At 41.1% G+C, this 23,373-nt stretch overlaps 1 protein-coding gene across 5 annotated transcripts in view; it reads left to right on the plus strand.

Moving 5' to 3' along the window:
• Positions 1 to 23,373, plus strand: part of mta1 (metastasis associated 1) — an 85,720-nt gene that overhangs the window by 26,328 nt on the left and 36,019 nt on the right. For 4 of the 5 annotated variants that reach the window (XM_063006973.1, XM_063006976.1, XM_063006975.1 and 1 more), the window contains exons 2-3: positions 14,071 to 14,138; positions 23,091 to 23,184. In XM_063006973.1, coding sequence (XP_062863043.1) covers positions 14,071 to 14,138; positions 23,091 to 23,184 — 162 coding nt within the window. Of the gene's footprint in view, positions 1 to 14,048; positions 14,139 to 23,090; positions 23,185 to 23,373 lie in introns of those variants that run through there. The other variant, XM_063006974.1, reaches the window with a different exon arrangement.

A 23,373-nucleotide genomic window follows, 5' to 3' on the forward strand; every position in this document is an offset into this window, starting at 1 on the left:
CCCCACTTAAACCTGTGCAGGCTCTGGCCTCAGTGACCGGTTTGGGAGAGGTACACACTCTTGGCTTTTTCATACTTAGCACTCATCTCTCTCTCCAGAGTCCCTCATTAGGGCTCGGCAACATGCACGGATTGGATCCCTGCAAATCTGACTGCACTGTGATGTCACCGGCCGTGCAGTACGCTGATTGGTGGTGTGTGTAGGTGGGAAGCTTACCAACACTCTGGCACACGCAGCCAGGCAGAGATGGCACGATGAGCTGTGAGGGATGGAATGGCATCGGCTCCAGGTCTTCTGCAGCTTTTCACAGTGTGCCACACATGGCACTGATAAGGCTCTCGACCATGTGAGCCCAGGTCCCGTATTTGTTCAAAGCCCTTAAAGCCTTGTGTAGAACTCGCTCATTAAAAAGCGAGCGGAAAAGGTGCAGTCTGCACCGTGTCCCTGTCTCTCAGTCTGCACCGTGTCCCTGTCTCTCAGTCTGCACCGTGTCCCTGTCTCTCAGTCTGCACAGTGTCCCTGTCTCTCAGTCTGCACCGTGTCCCTGTCTCTCAGTCTGCACAGTGTCCCTGTCTCTCAGTCTGCACAGTGTCCCTGTCTCTCAGTCTGCACAGTGTCCCTGTCTCTCAGTCTGCACCGTGTCCCTGTCTCTCAGTCTGCACAGTCTGCACCGTGTCCCTGTCTCTCAGTCTGCACCGTGTCCCTGTCTCTCAGTCTGCACCGTGTCCCTGTCTCTCAGTCTGCACCGTGTCCCTGTCTCTCAGTCTGCACCGTGTCCCTGTCTCTCAAACACACTGTTCCATCCTGGTCTATTTTAAATTGCTGGCATGGACTGGTCTGCAGTTCAGTGTGTGTTACTGTCCTACTGTGTGTGTCCAGTGTTCCCGGGATAGACTTCACTTTAAATTAACCGATATTATTATTTTTGTCATTATGCTTTTCTTTTAAAATTAATAATACTGTTTATTAATTATATACCAGAAATGATGCTTTTCTTAAGTTGTTGAACTAACAAGATTTATTACTAAGGCCCTACCTAATTCACGGCTGTAAAAATTGCGTCACAGACCGTGAAATAAGCCGTTTCCTGTGAAATATGCAATTTGCTGTGAAAGTCAAAATTTAGGATTTGTGTTTGGCAAATTTTTCAGTCGTGTAGCATATAAAATATGAGGCGCTGGTGACAATGTTTGATGTATGTGTTTATGTGTCGAGTGTATTTTGACCCTTTAAGGATTCCATAATCAATGGAAAGTATGCTTCTCTACACACGTGATCACTTAACTTTAGCAAACGCTCGGTTACATTAGCAATCGGTTAAAAGATGTCAAAGTCTATAGCAACTAAAAACACTTCTAGGGTAACTAAGTTTGGAAAACTCCCAACCAATTCTGTGGACGCAGAGTGTCAAAACTCGGCAGATAATTTACTTATTTGTTAGGTAGGCTGTGCTGTGTATTGTAGCTTCCATTTATTCTATTGTTATAAGTGTTATTTAATGACCGCCGTGAAATGTGGCACTTTTGTTTAAATATCTGTGATTTTTGAAAAACAAGGTCCATAAAATTAAGCACATTTTCCGGTTAATTTAGTAAGGCCCTAACTATAATATATTACATATGTTAGTAAAATTTGTACATGGACAGTTTATGATCAGATTTGATCGTACTCAACTTTGATAAATAAGGGTCTATGTTTTATAACTTTGTACCTCTAAATATTAAGCTTAGACCCTGAGCTGTGAATTACTAGTTCATTTTACTCCGATTGATGTAACAATTATAGTAGGGATGCATCGATACCATTTTTTCCCAACCGAGTACAAGTACATGTATTTTTGTACTTGCCGATACCGATACCAATACCTATTTAGAATACCGTTTTTTTTTTTTTAAACAAAAACACACGTGAGAAGTGACGAAGTTTAATGATACCACGTCCAAAAATGCATGTCAAAAAGTAGCGAGTGATCAAAGTGTTTGTGCGCTGATGTGATGAAATCAAGGAGGAAAATAAATGAATCTGAGTGGATTTGGCAACACGAATAGCATGGATTGTTCTGTAGTGAGTTGGAGGTTAATAAATATTTTTGCAATGTTGGTGTTTTTTCTCGTTATGTTTTGTAGAGAACGATCAGGTCAGAAATACTGTAAAACGTGTGTGTGCCGGTGTATTCTGATATAAACTATATTATCCCCCTGTCCCACCTGTTTACACTCCTCTCCTGCGTTTCCTCTCACACCGTGTCCTGCAATCTCATTGGCTGTTTGACATGTCACTCATTCCCAGTCGCACATCTCAGATATCTGACGTGCTAGAACACTCGGCGCTCTGCGAGCCGGTCGGATCGAGTTGTTGGATAGTTCACACTTAGCGATCGAGAGCCGAGATTTGATCGCCGAGCGAACGCCGAGTTGCTCCCGAGCCGGCAAATCTAGTGCCGACCAGTCGCCGAGCGAAAATCAGGGCAACAATCGTGTAGTGTGAACCAGGCATAACGCAGCAACGTGCACTAGGCACACGGTATCGGATGTTTAGTATCGGAGCCTCGTTTGCGAGTACGAGTACAAGTTAATGAGCGCGGTATCGGGCAAATACCCGATACCAGTATCGGTACTCATGCATCTCTAAATTATAGTATCACAATATTTGCTAAAAGAGTGCCTTAATTTCTCAAAACAAAAAATAAAAAACAGCACCCTTCTCAACTAATTCCTTTGACCAAAACAATACACCCAGCTCTTATATGCTTATCACCTACAGAGCATCAAATACACAGTGATGTGATCAAAGGAAAACACTACCGTCAAAAGTGTTCATGAGCCCACGTTACATATTTAAATGTATACAAATGTGTGGAAATCTAAGTTTTCTTTTTCTTGTTTTGGTCCCAAAATAGCATTTGCAGTTCTGCATGTACAGTATATACAACACCACACGTGTAACCTGTGTTACATAGTATGTTGCAAATTGGTAGATGTTGTGTATATAAGTACAATGAGAAACACTACAAAGAAAATCGATGTACAGATAAAAATGATAACAAAAGGAAAGATTTATTTGTTACTGCAGTACAACATGTTCAGCTGAGGAAAAAATTTGCAAAATTCAATGGAACAGATCACTCCGCACCCCACCTCTCCTGATCCACATCGGCTGCGATGTTCTTCCTGGCCAAGCAGTGGGGATAAAAACGCCTGGCATTGTGGCTCCATCCCTGGCACTCAATAGAGTGATTGTCTTTACATGCCTCCTCCATTGCTTGGAGTTGTGCCACTTACTTGTGTGGTCTGCGTTTGTACACTTTCCACCACCGTGCTGAAAAGAATTCATTTGTTGGATTTATTTATTTATTTATTAGGATTTTAACATCAAGTTTTTACACACTTTGGTTACATTCATGACACGACAGGTAATTGTGTTTGCCATTTAAGACTTGAAATGACAACCAGCAGTCATGGACAATTTAGTATTTCCAGTTTACCTCACTTGCACGTCTCTTGGACTGTGAGAGGAAACCCACACAGACACGGGAGGAACATGCAAACTCCACACAGAGAGGACATGGACCGCTCCATCTGGGAGTCAAACCCATACAGGACCTTGGATTTAGAAATAGGGACTATGGTGAAAAATAGAGCACTTCAAAATATGGGTTCTTGGTCAATCAGTCATGTACCAGAGCGCACTAGTAGAAACTTGCATTATCCCAAATGACAATGTAGGTGGGCTCTGGTTCCTCTTACTGTGGGAGGATGAGGATATTATTAAGTTGGTATGGGGAGTGTTATAGGGACTAAGTTATGCATGGCGTTGTATGACCCCACGCTGACCAGTAGCAGCACACATGGTGACATTTCCGCCACATTGCCCAGGGACAATGAGACAACTGGACAATGGCACAGTTGCCAGTAATGTTCCTTCCCAGCTGTCTGGTCTCCTGCAGGTTAAACCCTGCTTAATCATTGAAGATAAATTCATAGGGTACAGCACTGTCATCAGGTTTAAGCACGCTCTTTAAAAGGGAGAATGACCATATCAGACAAGAGGCCTACATACAGGAACACTGAGGTAAATAGTGATATAGTTATACAGAGAACTGAGAGTTGAGCTCAGATGAAACACTCTATATCCATTTCATCCATACCTGGTGTTGATTGGACACTGTCGATTGTGGACAGCTTGACCTGGTCAGTCTTTGTGAAATAGACGTTGTCTTTCAGGACTCTCTCTGATTTCCATCAGGTGATGGCATTATTTTCCAAAACCATGTTGACTATGGTGGTCTCTACATTTCTGTGATCACTGTAGATGTCCATAGAAATCATAAAGTTACATTATACTGTAATTACTGTAGTTTGTATTGTAAAACCACTCAATTGGTTTCTTACCTATTTTCATCCCCTACGCTCAGGATAATTCAGGCTTAAAGGGGCTTAAATTTGGCTGGACACACTGCCCAGCTTCAGTCATGATTGATTAGACCACAATGAATTACACTGAATACATCCACAAATGTCATTGGATATACTAGCTTGCCTTCACCTTCCTCTACATTCATCTCTTCCTTGATGCTCTCCATGGCCTGCTAGGCCTCCTCTTACTCTCACTCTTCCTTTTCCTCTGTGTTCTTGCTGCTCCAGCTTCTCGCCCAACACCTGTATAAGTAAACTGAGGCCTCTTTTATACTCAGACAAATGATTAAAGTGTTCTTCCAACATGAGCCAGACTAATTGCTAATCAGAGTTTTGCATTATGAAAGCCAGTGTTTCTAGGTGACCAAAGTGTGCTAAATGACAATTTTGCTTCAGTGATTTGCAAAACCGTGAATTATATGTGAGTGATGACAAATGGAACTGTGCTTAAGAATTCAGCAGTTGATGCACAAGCTTTTGGTTTTCAGAATTGTGTGCATTGTTCAGTTTTTGTGTGTACAAAATGTGGAAAAAACTGTCAGTAAATAAATGTAAAACAATAAAATATTGTATCAATTAAAAGGGCAGGAAAATGTAATTCAATACAGGTATCATAGTTTACATTTATATGGCAATTTGTATGGTGTTCAGATATTAATGCTGTTTAATGCTGGTATGGAATAGACACCCAATAGCATTAACATGTTACAGAAGAAAATATCTGTTATTGTTGCTTTTGTGATCTTACCTATTTAAAAAGTAGAAATGCACCCATTCCATTTTCCTCTATCTCGGTACCAAATTGATATAACATACAGTATATGTCCTGTAAATAAAAATATGTCCGAAAGGCCCGTCATGTCTCAGATAAATCAGATTCCTGAGCATTCAGTAACTAAACAGTTGTACTAAACAGGGCAGTTGTAGCCTAGCGGTTAATGTACTGGACTAGTAAACAAAATGTTGCTGGTTCAAGCCCCACCACTGCCAGGTTGCCACTGTTGGGCCCTTGAGCAAGGCCCTTAATTGCTTAGACAGTATACTGTCACAGTACTGTAAGTCGCTTTGGATAAAAGCGTCTGTTAAATGCTGAAAATGTAAATGTTAATGTAAACACAACATATTTGTAACATCTGAAAAAGAGCCTACGTTTAGCCTTTTTGAAGGCCCTCTTTCTCTCCCATGTAAACTATGGTACAGTGGTACCTTAACTCAATGTCAGTTGGTTCTGGGAGTGGCGTTGAGTTTAGAAGCCGTTGAGTTTTAAGGTATTTTTTCCCATAGGGATAAAAGCTTTTGAACTTCATTGCAATCACTAAATTAGGAATCCACATATAATATCAGAGACTACGTAATGGATACAAAGCACCCACTTAAACCTTTCCTGCCGTGAATCTAACTCAAAAGAGTAAACGCAGCGTTAAAAGATAGGTAGGTAGGTAGGTAGGTAGGTAGGTAGGTAGGTAGGTAGGTAGAAAACCTGTTATTGTGTTCCATGGTCTTGTGTAACTGCATATATTTTAGGCTTATGTGAAATAACGGGGTTGTTTTTGACACACACTGAAAATAATATGAGTATAATATAAAAACACTGAAATACAATTTAAAAACAGTTTAAAATAAACAAAAAAACACATCAAAACCTGCACTTTACTTTAACTTATTTACTGTTTCCTTATGCTTCTTAATCGTGTTGATGCTTGATCTTGGAATACCGAATTCCGTTCAGTAAAGACACATTCACATGAGAAGCACGGCACAATAGCTTTTCCGCTGACTGTGCCGTTATTTCCTATGGAGTGTGCCGGTGCACAAAGCTTAACGTGACTCCTTGTACTAAAACGAGTGAGGAATTAAATTAGTGGAGAACTTATGAGCAGTAATAATTAAGAGAGGTTTAGTGTTTCTATGTCGTTCTTTAAATACATTGTCACGTTAAGTTCTTTTTTTAACGAAAAGCATTTTAGACTCTCAAATAAAAAGCTGATTCTTAAAATTGCTCAGAACCCCGAGCTATAACACAAGTTTAAAAGTGAAACAGGAGAAAAATCCAAATGCAGATTCGTCTCATATGCGCACTTTAATGACGTCTTACTGCACCGCTCCAGCCAAGCACTGAACAAAGCGACTGTTCATTGTTAATTTAAAATTAAATAAATACATTGAACATGTTGATTTTAAGGTAAACGTTAAGTTTAAGGGTACAAACGTCTCGACGAAGGGCATCGAGTTTCAAAGATTTTGAGTTTAGGGGACGTCGAGTTACAAGCTACCACTGTACTGATATTGAATTACAGTTTCCTGCCCTCTCAATCTATAGGATAGTTTGGCATGACCACATACATTTGTACATGGTCATGTCATTCCAAAACCCATCAGCAACATTCAACCCACCCTGAATGTAATAATAGCATCCGCTCCTTTTGTTTCTTGTATAAGGCAGTGCCTGCATCTATGTAAGGCACAATTGTTATTAGGTTGCACCATGGAAAAAAATGCACTTGGGCATGTACTGCATAGAGGATATGTCACTTGGTGGTGAGCAGTATTTTGAGGAGGCAGAGCTTTCCATCACTGTCTTATTAAAAAATTGCATAACAGTAATGTGAATGTAGCTTTCGTAAAGGACAGAATCAGTGTAATGATGATCTTCCTTTTCTTTGTCTTCCAAAAGGAACCACACTGTGCATGGTGGTGGAGCAGGCTACATACCTGCTAAACGTATTTAAGTATTATAGCTCGGTTTAGTTGAATCTTCCAACCTGATTAATAGACAGTCAGAATTGGTGTAGACATTTGTCAATGATCTTACATTTCCAAAATGTGGTATTCACATAAACACCACAATGTAGTACTCTCTCATCAGGATCTTTTTCTTCAGGCGCACAAAAGGGCCTATCAGCCAGACCAGCAGTGTGTTTGAATGTGTGCAATTGGCTGATTCCCCGGACCCCTCATTCTCTCTTGGGGGGTTAGGATTACAACTGAGAGAGGTGTGTGTGCACAATCAACCATATGTGGGGTGGAGTGTGCCAGAGGCCCTGGCGCTAGCAGGGTTAAGTCCAGGAACCCCACCAAGCCTGAGGTCTACAGGGACATCCCACTGTGCTGTAAGCCTAAAGTTGGCCCACATGGCCTGGAACAAAGCCAAGAGCAATAAGAATAAGAATCAATAGAGAAATGGAGGAGAAAGAGGGCCTTATAAAAGGCTACATGTAGACTCTTTTTCAGATGTTACAGATATGTTGTGTTTAGTCACTGAATGCTCAGGAATCTGATTTATTTATGTGGAGACGTGACAGCCGTTTTAGACATTTATTTACACGCACACACATGTTTAAAGGTTTATGTGTGCTTGGAAGTCTTCATTGCAGTCTTGAGATTTCATTGATTTACCCAACCACTCTACAGTATATCTATGACTGAATGTACAAACAGCATACCGTATATTAGATCATGGGCTTTTTTCAAGCTCCCTTTTTTACTTTAAAGACTTCCAGCTTCTAACCCCAGTGCCACATAGAGTTAGAGTTTACCCACTAAGCATAGGGTGACAATTTAGAAGAAGAAGAAGATATACATATTAGGGCTGGGCGATATATCGAGATTTTATAAAATATCGATATATTTTCATACGCGATATAAGATAAGACAATATCGCGTATATCGATATAGATGTTGCGTTCCAGTTAGATCCGACAGTTCGTCTTTCTCGTCTCCCAGTTTGTCTCTGCACATGTTCACCTGCCCCGCCCCTCTCCCTCACTGAACACAACTCGCCCCTCCCCACCGCCTCACCAGTAATTCCTGCAGGCAGCGATAGCATGGAGACGGATAAAGACACGACAGAAGCTATCAAAGAGGAGCTGCTTACTAAAAAGAAAAATAATGACTCTTTTTTGAATTATTTGGAGATGGTTCGAATTCAAAGTGTCAGATGAGCAGCAGAATAATGTATTCTGTAGAGAACGCCGAAAACAAGTCCAGACAAAAGGTTCCAGCTCCGTGTACCTTTGGTCATTCGTTTTCACTTCAAATCCCAAAGTTAAAAAACAAGAAAACGAGTCGTTATTCGTTTTAAAAACCAATACAAGCGCATGCACGCGCTGACATGCACGTATTTACTTCACATTAAGTGTTGAGAAAGTAATAATAACGTAGCGGTGCGTCTCCTGTTGTTCTGACTCTTGTGTTTGTATATGTGATGTGCAGATATTTGCTCTATCTGTAAATACAAACATTATGGGGATTTCTGTGCTGGATGTTGTACGTGGTCGTGTTAGTTTATACTGGACGATCGCCCGACGTCCGACACTTATTTAAATGTATTTATTTATCTTCTATTATATTATTTCTTGTTGTCGGCCAATAAACAACCAAACATTATTAAATTGCATGAACTAACTCTGCAGTAAACAAGGAGCAAACAGCAATTAAACAACAAATAAAGCTGTTAAATAATAATAAAGTGCATGAAGAAGAACGCTGATTAAAATGCATTAAATGTTGTAATAGTTACACAGTAACATGAACGATTAGTTCTGCCTGTATTACAGAACTGAGTTCTATACGTTAAAAAAAAAATTAATGTAAATGTTATGGCGACATATACATAAAATAATGTATAAAGTCCAAACATGTGGGGGTGGGGTGGGGGTTTAACGAGGGGTTTACTTTAACGGGGTTTTACTTTTAATGTCACACAAGCTTCCCTACACACTCGCTCCCTGCGCCCTATAGTACACTTAACATTCTTAAAGGGCCAGACAATATATTTGTAATTCACATTGCACAACAGGAGATGCCTTAGAAAACAACGTTTTTTTTTCTTAGAATAGCTCTTTTTTTTTTTTAAGGAAAAATAGTTCTTGTGTAAAGCTTCCCCAGCATGAATATTAATAAAAGTGCCTGTAAAAAAATTGGAACATGTAGCTTTGTCTCAGAAGTGTCTTTTTGTTATTACCTTATGGGATAAAAAAATATCGAGATATACAGGGGTTGGACAATGAAACTGAAACACCTGTCATTTTAGTGTGGGAGGTTTCATGGCTAAATTGGACCAGTCTGGTGGCCAATCTTCATTAATTGCACATTGCACCAGTAAGAGCAGAGTGTGAAGGTTCAATTAGCAGGGTAAGAGCACAGTTTTGCTCAAAATATTGCAATGCACACAACATTATGGGTGACATACCAGAGTTCAAAAGAGGACAAATTGTTGGTGCACGTCTTGCTGGCGCATCTGTGACCAAGACAGCAAGTCTTTGTGATGTATCAAGAGCCACGGTATCCAGGGTAATGTCAGCATACCACCAAGAAGGACAAACCACATCCAACAGGATTAACTGTGGACGCAAGAGGAAGCTGTCTGAAAGGGATGTTCGGGTGCTAACCCGGATTGTATCCAAAAAACATAAAACCACGGCTGCCCAAATCACGGCAGAATGAAATGTGCACCTCAACTCTCCTGTTTCCACCAGAACTGTCCGTCGGGAGCTCCACAGGGTCAATATACACGGCCGGGCTGCTATAGCCAAACCTTTGGTCACTCGTGCCAATGCCAAACGTCGGTTTCAATGGTGCAAGGAGCGCAAATCTTGGGCTGTGGACAATGTGAAACATGTATTGTTCTCTGATGAGTCCACCTTTACTGTTTTCCCCACATCCGGGAGAGTTACGGTGTGGAAAAGCCCCAAAGAAGCGTACCACCCAGACTGTTGCATGCCCAGAGTGAAGCATGGGGGTGGATCAGTGATGGTTTGGGCTGCCATATCATGGCATTCCCTTGGCCCAATACTTGTGCTAGATGGGCGCGTCACTGCCAAGGACTACCGAACCATTCTGGAGGACCATGTGCATCCAATGGTTCAAACATTGTATCCTGAAGGCGGTGCCGTGTATCAGGATGACAATGCACCAATACACACAGCAAGACTGGTGAAAGATTGGTTTGATGAACATGAAAGTGAAGTTGAACATCTCCCATGGCCTGCACAGTCACCAGATCTAAATATTATTGAGCCACTTTGGGGTGTTTTGGAGAAGCGAGTCAGGAAACGTTTTCCTCCACCAGCATCACGTAGTGACCTGGCCACTATCCTGCAAGAAGAATGGCTTAAAATCCCTCTGACCACTGTGCAGGACTTGTATATGTCATTTCCAAGACGAATTGACGCTGTATTGGCCGCAAAAGGAGGCCCTACACCATACTAATAAATTATTGTGGTCTAAAACCAGGTGTTTCAGTTTCATTGTCCAACCCCTGTATATCGTATATCGCCGTTCAGCAAAAAATATTAAGATATTATTTTTGATCCATATCTCCCAGCCCTAATACATATACAGTTGTACAGTACAATGAAATTCTTTCTTCGCATATCCCAGCTTGTTTGGAAGTTGGGGTCAGAGCGCAGGGTCAGCCATCATACGGCGTCCCAGGAGCAGATAGACCCAACAGTGGCTGCATAGCAGAGCCTGGATTTAAACCACCAATCTCCCGCTTGATAGCCCAAAGTTCTACCCACTAGGCTACCCAGTAGGCTACCACTGTCCCAGGAGTTCTTTCTGATTCCGCACACCACAGTTCTTTGTGCTTACAGATAGTTGTTTGATTGTAGAAATGATTTTGGGATCTAAATTTGCTTAGAAATGACTCCAGATTCCTCTTCTAAGAAAAGAGGAGATTTGCTTTCTAGAGCTATCTAAACGTTATCTGACATTACTGAATCTTTGCACTACTAAATCGATACCAATGTTGCCTTGTGATAAAATCTGCTGGGTCAAAAATGTACACGTTTCAGAAACCCTCAACAAACATCTACACATTTACAAAAAAAACCCCACATTTCTATTTGTGGATAAATATGTATGTCTCAGTTCTTCAGTTCCAGAAAAATGACCGGCAGGGCCGCTCAGGTGGCGCAGCGGTAAAGTACGCTAGCGCACCAGAGTTGGGGTTTCGAATACATCGTATCGAATCTCAGCTACGCCTTCCGACTGGGCTGGGCGGCTGCATGAACAACCATTGGCTGTTGTTCAGGGTTAGGGGTAAAAAGTCGGATCATAGGTCCTCATAACCGGTGCAACTGCTGCCCCTGCTGTCTGACTGATGGCGCCTGCACAGGGCCCGTTGGTGTATGAACTCGACTCGTGCGGGTGAAAAATGCTGTACTGACTGTACGTGCCGGAGCGGGCATATGTCAGTTGAGAGGCGTCCTCAGTCAGCGGTGAAGGGTCGAATCAGTGTAGAGGACGCAATCAGGGTAATTGGACACGACTAGATTAGGGGAGAAAATTGGGGGAAAAAGTGGGAAAAATTTAAATAAAAAAAAAAGAAATAAAAAAACCTGCATATGATGCTTTAGATTTTTTTCTTAAATAGTTTCATGATTTTTTTTTTTATTACTGCCGTTTTCTACTCATCCTTTTTTTGCAGAATCACTAATTAGTGCCAGGTCCTGACAGGATGTGCCCTACTATTGTTATTAAAGACGAATGCTAAGCCCATTCATAGATGGAAATGGGTGCATAATTGCTCATGTTCTTTGGGTTCAACCGTTTGCTTCCTTGTCTCTTCATTATTGAGTGACAATAGCCAATCTGTGTCTGTAAGCTGATGTGTACCCGGTTTATCATTTCATGGTTTTCTTGAGGGATGTTTAGCTGGGATGTTCGTCCTGCGTTAGCAGACGTGGTTTGAAAGAAAGAACTGGTTAACCCTCCAGATTGGTAGCTATTTTTGACACACAAGTAGCCAGTGTTCAGGCCAAAAATTCTCACTTAATGCAACAGCTCAACCATGCACATAAAGTTAAGTGAGATTTTGCTCGGTGTCAGAGTCAGATTTCTTTAAAACGCTGCAGTCTAATAAGCAAGCCCACCGCCGTTCAGACCCAGATACTACTCTCAAAGGTCCAACCGGCTTGGTCGGGTGTTCAGCAGAAACAAAGGCCAAATGTGATAAAGTTTTGTTGGCAAAACAACAACAGCTTCTAACGTTTGGTCAAGACGAGCAGCAAATGAATTCTTGGAAGGTGCGGTATTTCTCTATGGATGTTAATGCTCTATGTAAAAATCCACTGCCTGGTGGCTTAGTGAGTGTCAAGTCAGAAATCCTTGTTGTCGTGCATGTGGCAGAGTTTGAAAGTGATAGGGGTTTTACATTTACATTTTCTGCATTTAGCAGACGCTCTTATCCAGAGCGACTTACAGAAGTGCTTCCATAGTAAACATTTCATTTCTCAAGTTTTAGTAAACAACAGTCAAAGAACATGAATCTGCTGAAACCTGTTAGAACCAAAGTGTTGTTGTTTTTTTTGGAAATGGAAAAAAAAATGTTAGTAAATAAGTACAAGTCAGCTTAGTAAAAAGGTGGGTTTTTAATCGTTTTTAAAGACAGCAAGAGACTCAGATGTTCGAACAGACAGAGGAAGTTCACTCCACCACTTGGGTGCTAGAACAGAAGAGCCTTGATGCTTGTCTTCCTTTAGTCCTGGGTGGAGGATCAAGTCGAGCGAGACTAGTGGCTCGGAGGTTGCGTGGTACAGAGCGGGGTTTGTACCGAGGTAGCTTGGGGCTGGTCCATTTTTGGCTTTGTAGGCGAGCATCAGTGTTTTAAACTGAATGCGTGCAGCTACAGGAAGCCAGTGAAGAGAACGCAGCAGTGGGGTGATGTGGCAGTGTTTAGGTTGGTTAAAGACCAGACGGGCAGCTGCATTTTGAATGAGCTGCAAGGGTTTAATAGTGGACATGGAAGCTCCTGCCAGGAGGGAGTTGCAGTAGTCCAACCGTGAGATTACAAGTGATTGGACCAGAATCTGGGTAGCTTCCATGGAGAGAAATGGTCGAATCTTCCTGATGTTGTACAGGAGGAACCGGCACGATCTTGTCATGTTGGCTATATAAGGAGAGAAGGTCAGCTGGTTATCCAGGACAACACCAAGACTTCTTACCTTATCAGATGGTCTAATCTGGGAGTCATCAAGAGAAATGACTAGGTCCTTGGTTGGAGACTGGGTTTTATAGATTTATCAAGCTATTTGGAAAGGATTTGGCACCTAAAAGCCCTAGATAAGGATAAATACATAAACACAAGGATTAATGATATGTACATGCTAATGAACACGTTATTCTGAACACTTAAGTCAGCTTCTAACATTTTCTTTAAAGAGCTTTTTTACTGGTGTATTTAATGAGATGGAAAATGATACAGATAAACCTACTCCATCATGTGTTCTCATGAGCAGTTTCTTAAAACTTTAAAGTATGAATATGTACTAATGGAGAAGATCCAGATTACATAAAGAACATAAATGTGTCGGTGTAATTTGAGTCAGTTTTAGTTTGTTTGAGCTTCTGCTTACAGCCCGTATATCTCACGACTACCACCACATGGACCGCAGCTTATCAAAACATGGACTGCAGCTTGTGTTCCAAGTTCATTTTTAAGGATTCACACAGGCGACACACCAAAAAGAACACAATTTTGTGTGCATAGCTAAAATCCTTAAGTTACTTTAATATTCCAATTGTATCCATACTCTGGAGTTTGCTACAAGCCTTACAAATTGCTCGTAGGTCTTAGGAGCAGAGCTGACCTACTGCCACGGCAGATCTGACTGTGCACTGACATCGACAATGTTCTCTTCTCTCTACACAGATTATGTTTACTTTGAAAACTCCTCCAGTAACCCACTGCTCATCAGGAGAATAGAGGAACTCAACAAGGTGAGTGAAAGTGTGTGTGTGTGTGTGTGTGTGTGTGTGTGTGTGTGTGTGTGTTTGTGTGTGTGTGTGTGTGTGTGTGTGTGTGAGTGAAAGTGTGAGTGAAAGTGTGTGTGTGTGTGTTGCCAAGCTCTCTTCAACACTTTTTATTTATAATGCTCCATGTGCCACATACTTTGCGTACCTTGAGTGCTAGTCACACCAGTTTTTAACAAAAGCTTAATTACAGGGCTGTAGACGATAAAATGTAAACGAGGTTTACTACAGTCACTGTCACCTCATGGCAAGAAGGTCCTGGGTTCGACTCCCAGGTGGACCGATCTGGGTCCTTTCAGTGTGGAGTTTGCATGTTCTTTTCCGGGAGCTCCGGTTTCCTCCCACAGTCCAAAGACATGCAAAGTGAGATACAGAATTGTCCATGACTGTGTTTGACATTAAAACTTGAACTGATAAATCTTGTGTAGACAGTAACGACCTGTCCTGTCATGAATGTAACCAAAGTGTGTAAAACATGCCGTTACACATTCTAATAAAATAAATTAAATAAGATACTACAGTTGTGTTTAATAATAACATTAAATAGTTTAAGTACACAAATAATATGAAACTTGTTTTGAAGCTTTCTGTATCCAAATGCTGGTATAAAAGAATATAAAATTAATAAAGACCGCGTGAACAGTTTATTACGATAGATAGATAGATAGATAGATAGATAGATAGATAGATAGATAGATAGATAGATAGATAGATAGATAGATAGATAGATAGATAGATACTTTATTCTATCTATCTATCTATCTATCTATCTATCTATCTATCTATCTATCTATCTATCTATCTATCTATCTATCTATCTATCTATCTATCTACAGTGTATCACAAAAGTGAGTACACCCCTCACATTTCTGCAGATATTTAAGTATATCTTTTCATGGGACAACACTGACAAAATGACACTTTGACACAATGAAAAGTAGTCTGTGTGCAGCTTATATAACAGTGTAAATTTATTCTTCCCTCAAAATAACTCAATATACAGCCATTAATGTCTAAACCACCGGCAACAGAAGTGAGTACACCCCTTAGTGAAAGTTCCTGAAGTGTCAATATTTTGTGTGGCCACCATTATTTCCCAGAACTGCCTTAACTCTCCTGGGCATGGAGTTTACCAGAGCTTCACAGGTTGCCACTGGAATGCTTTTCCACTCCTCCATGACGACATCACGGAGCTGGCGGATATTCGAGACTTTGCGCTCCTCCACCTTCCGCTTGAGGATGCCCCAAAGATGTTCTATTGGGTTTAGGTCTGGAGACATGCTTGGCCAGTCCATCACCTTTACCCTCAGCCTCTTCAATAAAGCAGTGGTCGTCTTAGAGGTGTGTTTGGGGTCATTATCATTCTGGAACACTGCCCTGCGACCCAGTTTCCGGAGGGAGGGGATCATGCTCTGCTTCAGTATTTCACAGTACATATTGGAGTTCATGTGTCCCTCAATGAAATGTAACTCCTCAACACCTGCTGCACCCATGCAGCCCCAGACCATGGCATTCCCACCACCATGCTTGACTGTAGGCATGACACACTTATCTTTGTACTCCTCACCTGATTGCCGCCACACATGCTTGAGACCATCTGAACCAAACAAATTAATCTTGGTCTCATCAGACCATAGGACATGGTTCCAGTAATCCATGTCCTTTGTTGACATGTCTTCAGCAAACTGTTTGCGGGCTTTCTTGTGTAGAGACTTCAGAAGAGGCTTCCTTCTGGGGTGACAGCCATGCAGACCAATTTGATGTAGTGTGCGGCGTATGGTCTGAGCACTGACAGGCTGACCCCCCACCTTTTCAATCTCTGCAGCAATGCTGACAGCACTCCTGCGCCTATCTTTCAAAGACAGCAGTTGGATGTGACGCTGAGCACGTGCACTCAGCTTCTTTGGACGACCGACACGAGGTCTGTTCTGAGTGGACCCTGCTCTTTTAAAACGCTGGATGATCTTGGCCACTGTGCTGCAGCTCAGTTTCATGGTGTTGGCAATCTTCTTGTAGCCTTGGCCATCTTCATGTAGCGCAACAATTCGTCTTTTAAGATCCTCAGAGAGTTATTTGCCACGAGGTGCCATGTTGGAACTTTCAGTGACCAGTATGAGAGAGTGTGAGAGCTGTACTACTAAATTGAACACACCTGCTCCCTATGCACACCTGAGACCTAGTAACACTAACGAGTCACATGACATTTTGGAGGGAAAATGACAAGCAGTGCTCAATTTGGACATTTAGGGGTGTAGTCTCTTAGGGGTGTACTCACTTTTGTTGCCGGTGGTTTAGACATTAATGGCTGTATATTGAGTTATTTTGAGGGAAGAATAAATTTACACTGTTATATAAGCTGCACACAGACTACTTTTCATTGTGTCAAAGTGTCATTTTGTCAGTGTTGTCCCATGAAAAGATATACTTAAATATCTGCAGAAATGTGAGGGGTGTACTCACTTTTGTGATACACTGTATCTATCTATCCATCCATCCATCCATCCATCCATCCATCCATCGACTGTAATAAACTGTTGAGCCATTCGGGGGCTACCCTGACCACAGGTGGTTGATTAATGTTGAATGGAAAAACATTCTAAAAGTATAGATAACATTTATAAAAGTGATGTGTGATATACTGTACATTCGTATCCAAGTGGTTACAGTAAATTACAGTCTAGAGTACAAGACTTTATGGTGACGTCTCCAATTTGTGTGGACTTTCCCCGACTAAAGCTGTCCACAGAAAAGTCGCAGATTTTTGCTGTGCATTTAAACTGTCTTAAAGTGTGAATGAACTTTTTTTTGGAAAAGTGAGACAAAAGACAGAGGAGCAGCAGAGTTTTCCAGTTGACACACACAAATGCTATTAATACTTTGCCCAATAGAGGAAGCTGCTTGTTATACAGCTTCATCAACTTTTTACACAGATGAGAAAAACACAAACAGATCACCTTCATGTTGAGGCTAAATGTTTTAGATACTTTTTACCTAATGGGCTTACACAGTTATGCTATATCTAGGGCCCTACTAAATTCACTGAAAATGTGCTTAATTTTATGGACCTGGTTTTTCAAAAATCACAGTTTTTACAGATTTTGTCATTAAATAACACTCATAAATTAAATTATAGAATAAATGGAAGCTACAATACACAGCACAGCCTACCTTAACGGTTGACTGTAAATTCAGTGACAGTCTTAAAATACTCGTCCCCTCTTGCGTCCACAGAGTTTTTCAAACTCAGTTTAATAAGTAGTGTTTTTAGCTGCTTTATACTTCAACGCCTCTGACATTTTGACTAACTAATTGCTAAACAAATAGTCGTACGATTGCTAGGACCATCTTGGATGACCAACTGGATCTCTTGTAGTCGGGAGTCTTTCAAGTCGGTGTGGCTTCAACATTACATGACTGATCGGCGATAGGGGGTTTCACACTACACGATCTAATACCAACTGGGATCACAGGCGAGCTTCTCTGGTCTCCCAAACTACGTTCTGTCACGAGAAGTGACGAAAGGTTTAATGATATCACGTCCAAAAATGCACGTTAACAAGTAGCGAGCTATCAAAGCTTGTGCAGTAATATGCAGCGTAAAATCAAAGAGGAAAAATAAATGTATCTGAGTGGATTTGGCTACGCGAACAGCATGGATTGTTCTGTAGTGAGTTGGAGGTTAATAAATATTTTTTGCAATGCAACGTTGGTGTTATGTTTTGTAGAGAACGATAAGGTCAGAAATACTGTAAAACTAGCCGCTCAGGTGGCGCAGCGGTAAAAAGAAATGCGCTGCAACCAGGGCTGGATTCTGAGAGCGTGGTATCGAATCCAGCCTTGCTTTACCGGTTTGAAGCTGAGTGGCTATATGAGCAACGATTGGCCGGTTGCTCATATGGGTGGTGGGACAAAGAACCAGATGTGGGTCTCTCTCTGTCAGAATGCGATTGCGTTCTCTGCCGGCTGATTGGAGGCGCTTACACAGAGATGGGAGAGGGTGCCCTTAGGGTGTGTCTCTCCGCATGCAACGCTAGGTGGCGCCAAACTCGTCGATGTGTGGGTGGCAAAGATGCATCTGGCTGCTGCTCGTGTTTCGGAGGGGATACGGGTTTGCTTGAATCACCTCCGTCAGGGCAGGGTTCGGCATAGACAGAGAGGAAGCACGATGCTAATTGAACAATCGGATGCGCTAAAAAGGGGAGAAAAAGGGGTAAAAATTAAAAAAAGAAAAAGAAAAAAAGAAATACTGTAAAACTTGTGTGTGTGTGCTGATGTATTCTGATACAAATTATATTATGCCCCAGTCCCATCTTTTTACAACTTCTCCCTTGCGTTTCTCTCACACCGTATCTTGGGTTCTCACTGGCTGTTCGACATAGCACTCATTGCCGGTCGTGCAACTCTGATCCAGATATTTGACAAGCTAGATATATTTCTTCGGTCTCGAGCCGCTCGGATCGAGTTGTTGAGTAGTTCACACATAGCGATTGAGAGCCGAGGTTCAGTCGCCGAGTCTAGCGCCGACCAGTCGGCGAGCGAAAAAAGCAGGGCAAAAATCGTTTAGTGTGAACCAGGCATAACCAGTAAACATGAGACACTTGAACTCTACATGAATAAAAAATTTTAAATCGCTAAACACATATCTTACATTTTGAATTTCACAGCAGATTGCATATTTCACGGCCTGTGACGTGATTTTTATGGCGTGAATTAGGTATGGCATTAACAAAGCTTACCTGCTGAATCAGTTTAGTTGTCTAATCAGAAAATGATCCAAATATATAATAGATGAATCCTTTTCAGCTTTTATAATGAATCAGTTCATTTAACTTGGATCATCTCGTTCATCTCAACCCATTTTTACTCTCCCTCATTTAAAAACGTAATTTCATTAATAATTGTGTAAGTAAGATGATAACTAATGAAGCATAAGTATATGAGTATTAAAATTACAGTTACTCAGTTAATTAGTAAGGACAGTGAGGGAGAGTATAAAAAACAGTAAGATGAGGAACTATTGGAGGAGATTTTGAGCAGAGTGATAAGCAAAAATGAAAGGAATCATTTGAATAAAGCAAGGACAGTGAACACAGTGAGACACATAGTGAGTGAGAAACATAGGGATCTTAGTTTCTGTTGCAGATATTAGCATTGGGTATTTTAATGATGTATATTTGCCAAATGAAAAAGATGTTCAAAAATCTGCTGACCTTGCAGCATTGTGGACATTAGTGTAAGCCCTCAGAAGTGGTGCTGCAGCAAGATTGTCTGTCTAATCAGTAGCAGATAAAGAGATAAAGCTAACGCAGGAATGGTGTGTAGTATGTCCGCTGTTCTGGAGCATATCGATCTTTTAATTAGTGTGTAGAATTATGTATGAAGGTGTGTGTGAGTGATGTGGTTAGGTTGGCAGTTCATTCTAGGTGGAATTGCTAGCTAGTCTGGTTCAGAAGAATAATAACACTGGGAAATAAACTGCCTTTTAGACTTAGAGTATTGAAGTGTTAACGGTACAAGGGCAAGCAGATGATGGCAGGGGTGAGTGACGCCCTCTGAAACAGTAGAAAAATGTAAATGTTCTGGCACCTCTGAAATCTTTCCTGTGGGCAGATGTGCAGCAGGACATCTTGCTTAAATGACCCCAAGATCAGAAATAAACCAAAAGTACATTATGGAACGTACAGACCAGGTTATATTCACTAGATGCAGAATAGGCCGTTCAAGATTGACACAAACATTTAATACTAGGAGAAGTCTCCAGACTTCACAAAGACTTACAGAACTATCACCGTAAAACACATCCTGAACGAATGCCCAAAGTACAACAGTGAATGACAAAAACTATACAGTATATGCCCAATTCATCAAAAGAAACTCTTACACAAGATAATACATTAATAATCATCAATTTTCTTAATAATATAAGACATACACCGACCAGGTGAAGTGAATAACACTGATTATCTCTTCATCATGGCACCTGTTAGTGGGTGGGATATATTAGGCAGCAGGTGAACATTTTATCCTTAAAGTTGATGTGTTAGAAGCAGGAAAATGACAAACAGTCTGATCCATGGATGGCTCACCTCACAACTTACAGGAGTTCAAGGATCTGCTAACATCTTGATGCCATGTCTGATTGGTGTATATTTAATACAAGACCAATAAAACAAACATAAAACACAGATTCCTGCTGTGAATATCATAAATATGACAAGATGCCGTTATAAAAACAAACATCTTGCTTAAATGCTTTTTCTTGAATGGTTTTGCAGTGGTAGAAGGTTGTAAATAGTTGGTGAGGCAACTTTAGGGTAACTTTTTTTGAGTTTTCTCACAAAGCACAGCCACTGCTGGACCAGCATTCATTGTTGTCTAAGATCAGTCCATTATTGGCATGACATGACAATTTGAAAGCTGATATGCTAGGGATATCCGTGTTGAAAGCAGCGATATAAGAATCGTGTATATATATATATATATATATATATATATATATATATACTGTATATATACACACATATACAGTTGCAGTCAGAAATATTCATCCCCCCTAAGATTTAAGGATTTATCAATTAAAGTTTTTTTTTTTAAAGTCTTCTTTGGATGACTTGTTTATGAGTTGTGTGATAGATAAATTTAACACAGAAAATGCACTAGGAAGTATTTGTGTGTAACAGTATATTTTGTTAACATAGCCATGTCTCAATTATTCAACCCCTACATAATATTGTTGTTCTCAAAGCTTTCTGACAGTTTTTTTATGGCCTAAAGTAAAGTTGAAACATAATTAAGCCTTTGGGAACTCTATAATGATCCTTTATTTGCTGTAGCTGTGATGCATATATAAACCCCACCCATGAAGGTATTCAAGTTCAGTTGAAATCATGGAAAAGACAAAGGAGCTTCCACAAAAGCTGAGAGAGGAGATTATTTCATCACACCTAAAGGCCCTTGCGTATAAGAAGATGTCCAAATAATTTAACATTCCAAGAGAGACCATTGGGAGCATTAGAAGGAAGTATTAAACTTATGGAACAGCTGCAAAGCTGGCTGGCCAGGGAAGAAAGCCCAACATTTCATCAAAGGCCTTTAGCAACTGAGTCAGGACAACTAAGTAAAACCCCAGTGTGGGTGCAAGACACCTACAGGATGACCTGATGAAGGCTGGTACAAGTGCTTCATGTTTTACACACTTTGGTTACATTCATGACAGGACAGGTAGTTACTGGTTAGATTCATCAGTTCACTGTCATGGACAATTTTGTGTCTCCAATTCACCTCACTTGCATGTCTTTGGACTGTGGGAGGAAAACGGAGCTCCTGGAGGAAATCCACGCAGACACGGGGGCAGCGTATACATTTAACAGTCTTTGTTTGGGAACATCTGCGTTTGATGATGGTGAAATTGACAATGCAGCTGTTTTAGTAGAATAGAACTGTATATGTGTTGTTTGAAGTTTAAAACATTACTATGTGTCGTTTGCCATACAAATAAGACCTAGTTTGTGCATTCAAGGCAGTCCTGAAATTGTGAGCTAGCCTCTGTGGACCAGACTGTAACTGTTTTGTGGTTGTTTGGCCTTGAGTTTGAGAGAGATCTATTGAGAGAGAAATTTGCCAATTTCTTTTTACCACTGACTGACTGACATTAATCGACAGTTAACTGCTAACCGACAACCTTATAGCGTCCCATCAAAATATAAATCACAGAGTTATATATTAACAAGTCCTCATGCCTTCTTGAATATAAGGTGTAATGGAGTGTGGCAGTAATGTAGAACAGTAAGATAAACACCATAAGCAGAACCAGTTCATCAACATGAATGTAGATTTTAATTCAACAGTTTATTACAAGCGCCAAGTAAACATGGTAATTAAAAATAGAGATGTAGCTAGTAACTTTAAACTTCCCCTGCCAACATTGTAATTATTTTATAATGATAAACTGTCACCTCACAGCAGAAAGGTCTTGGCTCCGATTCCCAGGTGGAGTGGTCCTGTTCTTTCTGTGTGGAGTTTGCATGTTCTCCCCGTGTCTGGGTCTGTGTATGGGTTTCCTCCGGGAGCTCTGGTTTCCTCCCAAGTGAGGTGAATTGGATATAAAAAATTGTTCACGACTGTGTTTGACATTAAAACCATCTTAGTCAGGGTCTTGACGGGTCTGGTTTCATCTCGAAACATTGAGTGCAAGACAAGAATACCATGGACAAGGCACCAATCCAACACAGGTCTTTGGCCAGTTGGGGGTGGCACGGTGGCTCAGTGGGTAGCACTGTCGCCTCACAGCAAGAAGGTCCTGGGTTCTATCCCCAGGTGGGGCGGTCCGGGCCCTTTCTGCGTGGGTTTACTCCGGGTGCTCCGGTTTCCTCCAAAGACATGCAAGTGAGGTAAATTGGAGATACAAAATTGTCCATGACTGTGTTTGATATAACCTTGTGTGAACTGATGAATCTTGTGTAATGAGTAACTACCGTTCCTGTCATGAATGTAAACAAAGTGTAAAACATGTTGTTAAAATCCTAATAAAACAAACAAAACTTTGGCCAGTCCCCTCCTACCCCTCAGACATAGCCAATCAATAGAACAGAATCTTTATTGTCAGTATACACAGGTACACTGAACTTTTGTATGGCATCTCTCCTACAGAGGTAGTAGCTGCAGTATAGAGAAAATAGTAGCAGTAGAAATCACAAAAGATTATCAAGTCTGACTACATGCCTGGCTGATATCATTGCTGAGATTTGAACCTAGGATGGCTGAAGCCCTGCGATGGATTGGTGCCTTTCCCAGTGTTTCCCAGTTGAACTAGACCCACAGCTACCCTGACTAGAATGATACAGCTAATGCAATAAAAGGGTATTTGTATTCAGTGGTTTCTAGGTATTACAATTTCTTTAACAATGCTCTTATTTGCAGACGGCGAACGGGAACGTGGAAGCCAAAGTGGTTTGTTTCTACAGACGCAGAGACATCTCCACCACACTTGTTGCCCTGGCAGACAAACATGCACGTAAGTACTGAAACAGTTCACCCAATGGTGCTGCTCAGGGAAGAAAGATGAAGAACCTGTCAAATTGTACATAATTCAGTTGTTGGTTGTGGGATCAAATAATTTTGGCATTACAAGCAAACTGTAAAATGTCGTGATTTTTAGGTGCCCCAGCACAAATTCACACACCTTATTGACAAGAGATCATGA

Source organism: Trichomycterus rosablanca, chromosome 13 (assembly GCF_030014385.1).
Source record: "Trichomycterus rosablanca isolate fTriRos1 chromosome 13, fTriRos1.hap1, whole genome shotgun sequence".
NCBI lineage: Eukaryota > Metazoa > Chordata > Actinopteri > Siluriformes > Trichomycteridae > Trichomycterus > Trichomycterus rosablanca.